Source organism: Manacus vitellinus, unplaced genomic scaffold (assembly GCF_001715985.3).
Source record: "Manacus vitellinus isolate BGI_N305 unplaced genomic scaffold, ASM171598v3 scaffold_7_pilon, whole genome shotgun sequence".
Classification (NCBI taxonomy): domain Eukaryota; kingdom Metazoa; phylum Chordata; class Aves; order Passeriformes; family Pipridae; genus Manacus; species Manacus vitellinus.
In genome coordinates this window covers 692668-703628 of record NW_021940813.1, presented here as the reverse complement: position 1 = coordinate 703628, position 10961 = coordinate 692668, and the positions used below count along the sequence as shown (strand labels likewise).

General features: G+C 41.6%; 1 protein-coding gene across 1 annotated transcript; it reads right to left on the bottom strand.

The window, feature by feature from the left end:
• On the bottom strand, positions 1–10961 carry FAM3B (family with sequence similarity 3 member B). The gene is made up of 8 exons (XM_018084027.1): positions 10695–10961; positions 6883–7020; positions 5983–6106; positions 5217–5275; positions 3023–3073; positions 2295–2382; positions 1442–1574; positions 1–113 (listed from the first exon to the last, which is right to left on the bottom strand). The coding sequence occupies exons 1-8, from the start codon at positions 10711–10713 to the stop codon at positions 24–26; spliced, it is 702 nt and encodes a 233-aa protein (XP_017939516.1). The 5' UTR covers positions 10714–10961; the 3' UTR covers positions 1–23.

The following is a 10961-nucleotide window of genomic DNA, read 5'->3' as shown; positions in this document are numbered from 1 at the left end:
TTATTAATGAGTTATGCATTTGTTCAAATCAGGTTTCTTGGGATACAGCCTTCTATTTGGATTTCAGCTGGCCAGCCATTGTATCTGTTGGTCTTCCGGTCAGAGTGGTTTATCTGTAAAAATAAAATAAATTTCAAAAATCAACATTTAGTTCTCTCCATTTACACACTAGTTTGTCAAACCTCATTTAAGAGAAAGGGGTGATGGAGGGGGACCGGGAAGCAAAGTAGCACATCATGCTTGACATAATGGGTGAAGATTCCACCAGTTTCTCTCTTACACAGAGTGCTTTATTTATTTCCCAGATGGCTGTCGTGATATACACTCAATTGAATATCTTTGTCCAGCAGAAGTTCTGAAATGTGAACAATTCTGCAACAATATTCTGCACCAGTACAGGCTGGGGGCTGACCTGCTGGGAAGCAGCTCTGCAGAGAAGGACCTGGGGGTCCTGGTGGACAAAGAGCTGCCCCTGTGTGTCCTGGGGGCCAAGGAGGCCAATCCTGGGGTGTGCCAGGAAGAGCACTGCCAGCAGGTCAGGGAGGGGATCCTGCCCCTCTGCCCAGCCCTGGGAGGCACATCTGCAGGGCTGGGTCCAGCTCTGGGCTCCTCAGGACAGGAGGGACATGGAGCTCTTGGAGCAGGTCCAGAGGAAGATGTGAAGATGCTGAAGGGATGGAGCATCTCTGGGAGCAGGAAAGGCTGAGGGAGCTGGGGCTGTTCAGCCTCCAGAGCAGACACTGAGAGGGGACCTCCCCCAGGTCTGTAGGGGCTGCAGGGAGGGGGCAGAGGATGGACCAGGCTCTGCTCGGGGGGGCCCAGCAATGGCACAAGAGGAATGGGCAGGAACTGATGCCCAGGAAGTTCCACCTGGACAGGAGGAAGAACTTCTTTGCTGGGCAGTGACCCAGCACTGAACAGAGACCAGAGAGGGTGTGGAGTCTCCCCACTGGGGATATTCCAGAACTGTCTGGACACAATCCTGTGCCATGTGCTCTGGGATGGCCCTGCTGGAGCAGGAGGTGGGACCAGATGACCCCACTGTGGTCCCTTCCAGCCTGACCCATCCTGTGATTCTGTAATATTCTGGGAAAAAAAAAACCACTATGGCAGTTTGACATGGCTTTGGAGGGAATCAGCATCATCAAAGACCTGACACCTGTGTTGGGTTTCCTCTCAGAATAAAATGTCTCTGCACAGGACATCAAGTTGAACACTTCCAAACTGAGCCTCTTTAGAGTCTCTGGTCACTTCCAAAATTTTTCTACCATTGATTTAGTCCTAGTGTGGTACTAGTCAGTTCTAGCACATGGCCCAGTTCCAAAGCACAGAATGATGCACAAACAGCCTGCAGTTGTTATAAATAACTCACAGATTCTGCACCTGAAAGTTATACCTTGATATACAGACAAATATAAAGTGAAAATAAAACGAACATGACCTTTTCTTTTTGGATGTCATCTGGGAGCTTGAAGCCTTTGGCACCTATAAAAACCCAGCTTGACCTGAACTTTATATTCATTATTTCTTTACTTCCCAGTTCTTCTACTAATTTTTTGGCATCATTTTTCAACCTAGGAAAACGTAGTGAAAAAATGTGTTAAAAATTCAGGATGTGAAAAATGCTGAAAAAGATCACAGTTGATTCATGCTTTACAATAAGCATTAAGCCAGAAGAAGCAAAAATGAGAATTAAAAAGTCCTGAGAATTGTATTAGCAGCATGACATTGAATTCCCCAGGAGAATTCATGTTGAATTCATGGAATTTTCTTCCTCCTCAACACATTCCTGATGTTAATACAACCTGTTTGTAACAGCATAGCAGAAAAAGAAATGTATCCCAAACATATTCCAACCCTTCTTAAGTAAGGACAAGGGCATCAGATGTGGATTAAGTATTTTCCTGAGTGATTATAAGATCATGAATCCAGCTAAAAATCCCATAAGAGTCAAAAGCACCCAAAGAATCAGGTTAAGATGTAAGGAGGAATGAAAACTAGGCATATCATAATTGTAAGTGTGGATAAACAACATATAAGAATAAGGAAGGTTGTGACTCAGAGGTAACAGCAGTGTCCTTTGGGGTGCTTTTAAACAGTATAACGCAATTATCCATCTTTGGGAACATCAACATACCTGATATGTGCAGGCACGGAAAGGACATGGAATCAAAACCTTTCAGGCAGGAAATGAGGGAACAACTCTGACTATAGAGTGGAATTTACCATTCCTTCCCCCCCTGACTCAATAGTCACTTCCCAGCCCTGTTCCTCAGCCTGAATAACCTGCTTACAAGGTGCTTCCATCATCGTGAGTCGCCATCAGCAGGAGGGTCCCTTCCTGGGCATTCCTGAGGAAACTCATCATCTCTGCCGAGTGGTCTGTGGGAATCAATCACACAACTGATTATTCATCACACACACATCACGGTCCTGTTCGTGCATGGAAGGCCACAGGCATTTTTAAGTTGTCAGAGAATCAGCTTCCAGTGCCCCAGATCATTCTGTTTCTCCTCAGTAGCTTACTGTTCAAAGTTTAGAAAATGGGTATAAACTACTCTTCAAGTAGATCACCTTTCTGGTTAGGTGGAAGGATGTTAAGAGACACACTAGAATATCTCCTATGATGATTTTGCAACTAAAATACGACAAAATATGTCAGGAAAAGGGATTTTACTGAGTGAAGGATCTGGATGAAGTATCTGGTTAAGGGTTACTCCTACCAGACTGAAATAATGGAGAAAAAAAAAAAAGAAAAAAAAAAGAAAAAAAAATGAGAAAAGAACAATAAATTTTTTTTTTAAAAATACAACTATCTCAACCAACAGGAGAAATTCAGCTTTTAAGGCAACATTTGTCAGCATATCTGGCCAGAGCATATTTTATGAAGACAGCAGCTGTTTGTTTCTAGCTGACCCCTGTTGATGATACAAACATAATCATTGGAAAGAGCAGAATAATTCTATAAGTCCTTTCTTAGTGCTGAAACACTAACAAAGCTCTATTGCACTCTTTTCCTTACCTCCTGTCCACATGTCAAAAAATTTTGTCGATGTAACTTTTCCTGTTTTATCTGTAATTAAAAAAAGACTTGTGTAAATATGGGCAATTATTATTTTATTCTATAAGCATATATATTTACCAGTTTCAGCTAAAGTTAGGTTGCTTGTATTATTTGGCTTCTGAGCTTTCTTTGGTTTCAGTTTTTAAATAGGAATGTGGACTAATGTGAGTTTAAGATTTGGGGAGAATATTTTGATTCATGTAGTCACACCAAGTGTGACTAAAACATTTTTATTACTTCTTATTTGAAAGAAAAAAAATCAATTTCCTTGTGCTTCCATGTTTTTATATGTAAATATACTGTACTAGGTCACAACCATTGATAGGAAAATTGGTTAGGCCTAAGAATATTTGAATGAGCTTAAGACTATTCTGTGAAGTGTTTGAGATGCTCAAGCTTTCATACCATTTGAATGTCAGCAGACAGAAACACAATAATCATCACTACTGTATGAGAAACTGGGCATGCAAATAATCAATAATTCCAAAACATTTTGGCCAATATTCATCATCAGTCATGCTGCTGTTCAGATGCTTTATCTTTGGTTAAACAAGACACGAACAACTGAAAATATTTTACAAATTTCTAAATCCATGCAAACCGAGTTAACTGATTTTCATTATCCAAGACCATGCTTGGATCCCTGCTGTGTGAGAAGATTTTTTCCATTTAGAGTGCATTAACCAATTTCTAGCGAGAAGATCCAGCAGCTCCTGATTCCTTTCTAGCTTGTCTTTGATCCCTCTGTGGTAAAAATTACGATGGCAGATTCTGCTGAGCACAGGACTCTGCATGGCAGGTTTATCAGTGCTGATGAGGGGAAAAGGTGGCAAAAATCTGTCAGTGGTAAAACAGAATTCTAGGCCTGGGTTGCTTCTGAGCAGAGGTCACCAGAAAATTGAAAAGCCTGTAGTGGAGACAGGAGAAATTCACACAATCGTTTTTTATTCCCTCTGTGTTGTTGGTTTAGGCTTAATAGTTCTGTCTTCCTTCTTACAAAAGACCATATTCCTTCATAAAAGAAAGTTATCATCATGGAATAAAAGACAAGTGTGATGCCATAAGACACTTGTTGAGCAAAGTCATTAGTTTGACTGATCTAATTAGAGGACATGTAGAAAAAGTGTCTCACTCCAGATTGGTGCAGGATAATGGACAGATTTACCTGCTCCTGTGTGCCATAATCTTGCTTATGCATTCAAGATGGGTATTTGCCCTCTTACTCTACAGCTGTTTGCTGAAAACTGACTTTTTAACTGTTTATCTGTTATAACCAGTGAAGTTTTTATGATTATTGGAAAAAAACTGCAGTAGTTATCTGGAAAAAAAAAATGGAATGGATTCTTGTCGATGGTTAATTTAACCTTCAACAAAATCATGCAAGCTTAGACAAGATCAAGATCTTGCTTAGACAAAAAAATTGAAATATAAGTGTTTTGTGATCAAAGCCAACTTGACTGTGCCTAAGAACTCCCTTTCTTCCTCTCCCCCACAGGATTTAGGCATTCATTTTTCCCTGGATCCATAATTGAAGACACTGCTCTTCATCATCATTCCCATTCATTTGAATCAAAATGGTGCCTCCAGATCTGGAATAAAGAGCACCTTCTGCTTCCCAGTGATTCCTACTGCTCATAAAGACTTATAATGGCAATTTAATATTAATCAAGCTTTGAATTTGTCTTTCTGTCCACCGACCAAGACTGGAAAATGAATTTGTGCTGTGGCTGCACCTTGAGGCAGAGCTGCACTTCCCAGTTACTGCTTCCCCCTTATCAGTGGAGCAGAAGATATATTTTTTCAAGGATTGAAGCTGAAAATTCAGTCTTACTGCTGGAGATCACAGATATCTGTGCTGTGCTACAGGTTTTTTGTCTAATAAAATGCACTTACACCACCTCTATGCACACATCCTCTATTTTCTTATACTGGTTTCTGAACATGTTCCTTCTGTTTACCCAGAAGACTGTTTTTCTCACACAGATTTGTTTTTCTTACGTTTAACATGAATCAAGTTTGCAGTATTTTCCTTTCCCTTCCATGCTAGCTGGTAAAAACACCCACAAACCCAACAACCCAACCCCCCAGGAACATATGTGATTTATCGCTGTGCAAAAATATGTTTCTCTCTAACATTTTTTCTCTTACTTACAATTCACAGTGGCAATGTTTATACCTCTTCCAACATTACCATTCCCTTCACTTATGAGCCTGGAATTGAAATAAGTACAGTATCAGCAAAATGAACCTGGTCCAAAGTTATATTTACCAGTGCTAAGCAATTTTCTGATGTTTATGTTTTCTTCAGTTCAAGTTATTTAGTTCAAGACTTTGTAGTAAACAAGACATGTGGCTTAAAAATCTTGCCCATTGTATCAGTTAGTTTCCTTTAAAAATGGGTCCTTCAAAATGAGCCAGACCAAGAAAATACTTCATATAAATGCAGACAGAAAGATAAAGGAGAAAAAAAAACCCCAATATAAAATGTGAGTTTGTGGCACTGTTCTTTGTTGACTGTATCTTCAGAAGAGCTCACTGCAAGGTTTTGAAGTTATTCCACCTGTCCAGTTTGAAAAGCCATAAAAGAACCTGAATTTCAGAAGGTGTTGACCACTCAACAGTCTGTAAATGTGCTGTGCTGCTCCGTGGAAATCAAAAATCATACTGGAAACTAACAGTTGGATGCAGCTTATTCAGAGGAACAAAGAATATAACATGAGATTAGCTTTAAAAAAAGCCCACAAAACAAAACTAAACTGGACAAAACAGCTAAATACTGTCAGTTATGCTCAGAAGTCTTTCACCAGAATAGGAGACCCCTGGTAGGAACTCATTTGCTGCTACTGGGCCAAAACAACACACACTCTTTCTCACACTAAAAAGCACTTGTTTGGATGCAAAGTTAGACTGGTACTCACAGCTCATCCTCAAAACAGATTTTAGCCATCTTTCCTTTGCCCCCTCCACTGAGGATCCTGTAGGCATAATTCCCAGGTGGGCAGGGGCTCCAGTGGTCACATTTTTGCCTTTTGGGGACTGGGGCTACAACAGCAAAGGTGGGAAAACGTTTCCTTGGATGCTGCATAAACAATTTCTGCATGGAATGAACAATCACTAAATGTCAACACTCTAAGCTCAAACATAAACACACAGAATCCCATCCTGACAGTTTTCCTGGTAACATTATCACAGGTTTGTCAGGGCTTTAACTTATCATTGACTCTTATCCAGGGAAAAATGCCCCATTTAATATGATCTGAGTAATTATTTTGTGCTATTCCATACAACAGGAAACAAGGGCTAGAGGGATGAAGGTTTCCTAGCAAGAGCTTGAAGTTAATAGTTACCATTCTCATTTTAAGCCTTTTTTTTTTAAAAACAATAACATAGTCACAGAATGAGAAAAATGTACACATTAGGCCACTTGGTCAGATTAGAGATAAAAATAATGAGAATCTAATCACAAAGTCTGGTTAGTGGTTCAACAGTTTATCATAATTAGGAAATACATGTGATAAAAGCAAAGCTATAGCTTTGCACTTATATGCCAGCAAACAAATAAGGTGTTCTTCCATCACTGTTCAATTAATTACATTTGCATACTGGCAAATATACGCTGACATCATATTTCTTCACAGATAGTGTCCAAGAAAAAGTTTGGCCTTGTAATAATGAATTTTACACAGCCAACTTCCTTCTTATAATAGCACATACTAAGTAATTTCTTAGCTAACAAGCCATTTCTCATTTGGCATATAAATACACAATATCAGACATAGTATAAGAAAGAAAAAAGAAAAAAAAGTACAATTACACACCCCTCAACACTGGTTTCTTTCTGATGCCTTGAAATTCAGCATTAGATATTGTGGTTGGGGGTACCCGAGCAGCGATGAAGAATCCCAAATACCAAGCAGCCAACGATGTCAACAAGAGCCCTGTTAATCTCACAAGACCTATGAAGGGAAAAATAAAAAGACAAACCAAAAAACCCCACAGCAGGACTCAAAATCTTCCATTTCCTTCTGGCACTGCTACACGAACTGACTGTTTTCTGCCTGGTATACTGTGTTAACCACAGCCCTCAGAGCTGTGGCAAGAGAGGATTTGTTTTATTCCCATCCCTTTTGTTTCTAAAACTTGATCTTCAGGAAGAAAACTCTCCCCAAGACTCCCCTTTAATCCACAGCCATAATACCCCAAAGAAACATGAAATTCAACTTAATCCTAGTAGGATTTTGACTGTGAAGAGTAAGTACCAGAGGCCACACAGGTATTTTGCAGTTACTATTGACTTTCTGTGATAGGCAAATGCCACAGGAATGGTTTAAAACACTGACCATAAAGGGAACTCCTTCCATCCACCCTTTTAACATGCTGGGTAAAAATAACTGAAGAAGGCCCAAACAACCTTGTCCACACAATGAGCTCTGACTGCATTCATAGATTCATAGGATAATTTAGGTTGTAAGGGACTCTCAAAGGTAATCTAGTCAACCTCCCTGCAACAAGCAGGGAAATCTTCAACTCCACCAGGTTGCTCAGAGCCCTGTCCAACCTGACCTTGAATGTTTCCAGGGATGGGGCATCCACCACCTCTCTGGGCAACCTTTGCCAGTGTTTTACCACCTCATTGTGAAAAACTTCTTCTATCTAATCTAAACCTGCTGGTTTAAAGCCATTCCCCCTTGTCCTGTCACTCCAGGCTCTTGTAGAAAGTCCCTCTCCAGCTTCCTTGTCGGCTCCCTTTAGGTACTGGAAGGCTGGTTCCCTGACTCAGGTGCAGCACCTTGCACTGGGCCTCATTTAACCTCATGAGATTCCCATGGACCCACTTCTTGAGCTTGTCCAGGTCCCTCTGGATGCCATTCCATCCCTCAGGAGGGTCAACCACACCACACAGCTTGGTGTCATCTGCAAACTTGCTGAGGGTGCCCTCAGCCCCACTGTCTCTGTCATTGATGGAGACATTCAAACACAACCAGAGTGACTGTTTCACCTTCCCTCAGCCATATCAGAGTTTCCATGGACTGTATTAGCAGTGCACCTACATAATAGGATCCACAATTTTCGTGGCTATGAAGAAATATATGTAAATTCCATATTGAATGTGTACTCTTCCTCAACACCAGAAATGGTATCAGGAATTCCTGATCTAGAAGAAATGCACCACCTAGTTTATGATGCTGAACAAGGAAGCCTCACACTGCAATTGTGGAACACAGATGTTGCAATGGCACGAGACACTGCCTGATGTGTAAAGAAACATGTGCTTGAAAATAAGGGTCTGCTGAAACAAAAAAAAAAGAAAATTATTACTTTTATAGTCCTGAAAACCAAGTTCAACAGAACCAGTGTCCAAAAATATTCAGTATGTTCACTTTTACAGCTGTCCAGAAAATGTTGTGCATTATCAAGTCTAAATCTTTCTTATAACAGTCTACACTCCCTTCCTTTCCTTCTTGGAACTGCCTTTTATAAACATTTAGATTTCTGCCCTACTTTTTCTCTAGAATAAGGCCAAATTTTCCACTTGTCTTCCTCATGTCCTGTTTTGCAGGTTCTACCACTTTCCTGTGAATTCTGCCCAATTGGTCTGCATCCAAATTCTGAAAAACTGCAGAATGAATACACTAGTCCAACAAACACATTCTTGAGACTTTACTTCTGATTATATGTGCCAGAAGGAACTTAGCCCTTTTTTTTTTTTTTTTTTTTAAGAGTAGACTTTATTGACTCAGGTTCTGTTTAGAATCTATCATAAAGACTGGATTTTACCTCCATATCCTGTATTTGTGCATGTGGTTATTCCTGCATTCTACCTGGCTTTAAAAATCAAAAGCCCAACAAAACACTGCAGAAACATTTGTGTGACTTTAAGAAAGACACTGTGAGAAATTTACAGTACTTTAATCAAAGGATTAAGACTGAAAGAGAAATATAATGAATCTTCAGATATTACAAATTTCCTTAATTACTACATATGAGAAATTTCTCACTCTATGACTACTAGTGGTGCAAACCCACACGAAATACAGAAAATTACTCCAACATTTCATTCATGCAGTCAGTGTGAACATGAGCACTGACAAAATAAACTCGCACAAATAAGGAGAACTGGTGGAACCAAGTAGAACGAAACTCACTTTTTCTCTTTTTGAATACTAAAAAAAAAACAAACCAGATTTATACACAATATGTATTTAATTTGTAAAGGAGGCCAAGTCACGAGTTTCAAAACCCAGGAAGAATTAAGTGAAAACTGCAAGTTTATTGAGAGATTTTAGTGATTGTTTTTGGGGAGATGGTGGGGTGCAAAGATCTAGAGATCATCAGTCAGATTTTTTGCTTTTTCTATTATAGGCTTGGTAGGTTTATCTTTACCATGATTTTTCACTGTTTTCCATCAAAACTAAGGAGCAACTCTGTTGCAAAACAGTCTCAACAGTGTGGCATTTTACCTAAATAGAAGAGAAAGTACAAAAGGTCTAACTGCTGTTAAGTCTGACCGTGGTGCCTGGGAAAATCATGGAGCAGATCATCCTGAGTGCAATCACATGGCACAAACAGGACAACCTGGGGATCAGGCCCAGCCAGCACAGGTTTAGGAAAGGCAGGTCCTGCCTGACCAACCTGATCTCCTTCTATGCATGACCAGGTGACCTGCCTGGTGGATGAGGGGAAGGCTGTGGATGAGTCTACCTGGACTTCAGTAAAGCCTTGGACACTGTCTCCCACGTCGTTCTCCTGGAAAAGCTGCATCCCATGGCTTGGACAGGGGCACTCTGTGCTGGGTTAGGAACTGGCTGGCCCAGGGTGGTGGTAAATGGTGCTGCATCCAGTTGGCAGCTGGTCACTACTGGTGTCCCCCAGGGATCAGTGCTGGGGCCACTTTAATATCTTTATTGATGATCTGGATGAGGGCAGATGGAGGGCACCCTCAGTAAGTTCACAGACAACCCTAAGCTGGGTGGAACTGTTGATCTGCTGGAGGGCAGGAAGGCTCTGCAGAGGGATCTGGACAGGCTGGATCCATGGTCTGAGGACAGTGGCATGAGGTCCAACAAGGCAAAATGCGGGATCCTGCACTTGGGTCACAACAACCCCCCTGCAGCTGCAGGCTGGGGGCAGAGGGGCTGGAAAGTGCCTGGCAGGAAAGGATCTGGAGGTGCTGGTCGACAGCCCTCTGGGTAAAGAAACATTCTCCTAATATCCAAATTAAGCCTCCCTTGACGCAGCTTCATGCCATTCCCTTGGGTCCTGTGTTAGCAGTGCTACCTTATGGCAACTCCCAAATTCCCTTCTCCCTCCGGTGTTCACTTGCCCCTTGGCAGCAATTAAAGCACTAAATGTAAGCACAGTATTGGGTGTGTTTTCCGTGCTTAGCTGATTAAATATCCCCACGCAGCCCCACCTCGCTCATACACACCCACCCGTACGCAGCAGGACTTTAACAGAGGGAAAAAAGCTGAAAAAGGAATATATTTAAGACTCAGGCATGAATTATTCCAGACTAAAAGCTGGGTGTTGAGCTGGGAACAGCCCTCCCTTCCCTTCCCCGTGGTGAGAGGGGTCTCAGGGGGCTCCTGCCTGAGGAGGGCACGAACCCAGAGGGGTGAACCCTACTCACAGTGCCGGCTCGGCTTCATTATTCTGCCTTCTCCTGTTCCTCTTCCTGCTCCTCGTCCCTCTCCTGCCAGCACCGGGAAGGGGAGCGGCCACTTGTCAGCGCTGCACCGCCCCAGGAGTGAAAGGAAATAACTTTTAAGTTATTCTCTGCAGAAAGCAACCAACTGGAGTCCACCACTAGCAAATTTGCAGATGACACTAAGCTGGGGAGGAGTGTCCATCAGCTGGAAGGTAGGAGGGCTCTGCAGAGGAACCTGGACAGGCTGGA

What these genes read in the sequence shown, in the direction of transcription:
- FAM3B (XM_018084027.1), bottom strand. An exon ending in ATCTGTTTTGAGGATGAGCT is followed by an intron (nt 5,276 to 5,982) that starts GTGAGTACCAGT and finishes TTTCAATTCCAG; the next exon opens with GCTCATAAGTGAAGGGAATG. An exon ending in ATGACATCCAAAAAGAAAAG is followed by an intron (nt 114 to 1,441) that starts GTCATGTTCGTT and finishes TTATTTTTACAG; the next exon opens with ATAAACCACTCTGACCGGAA.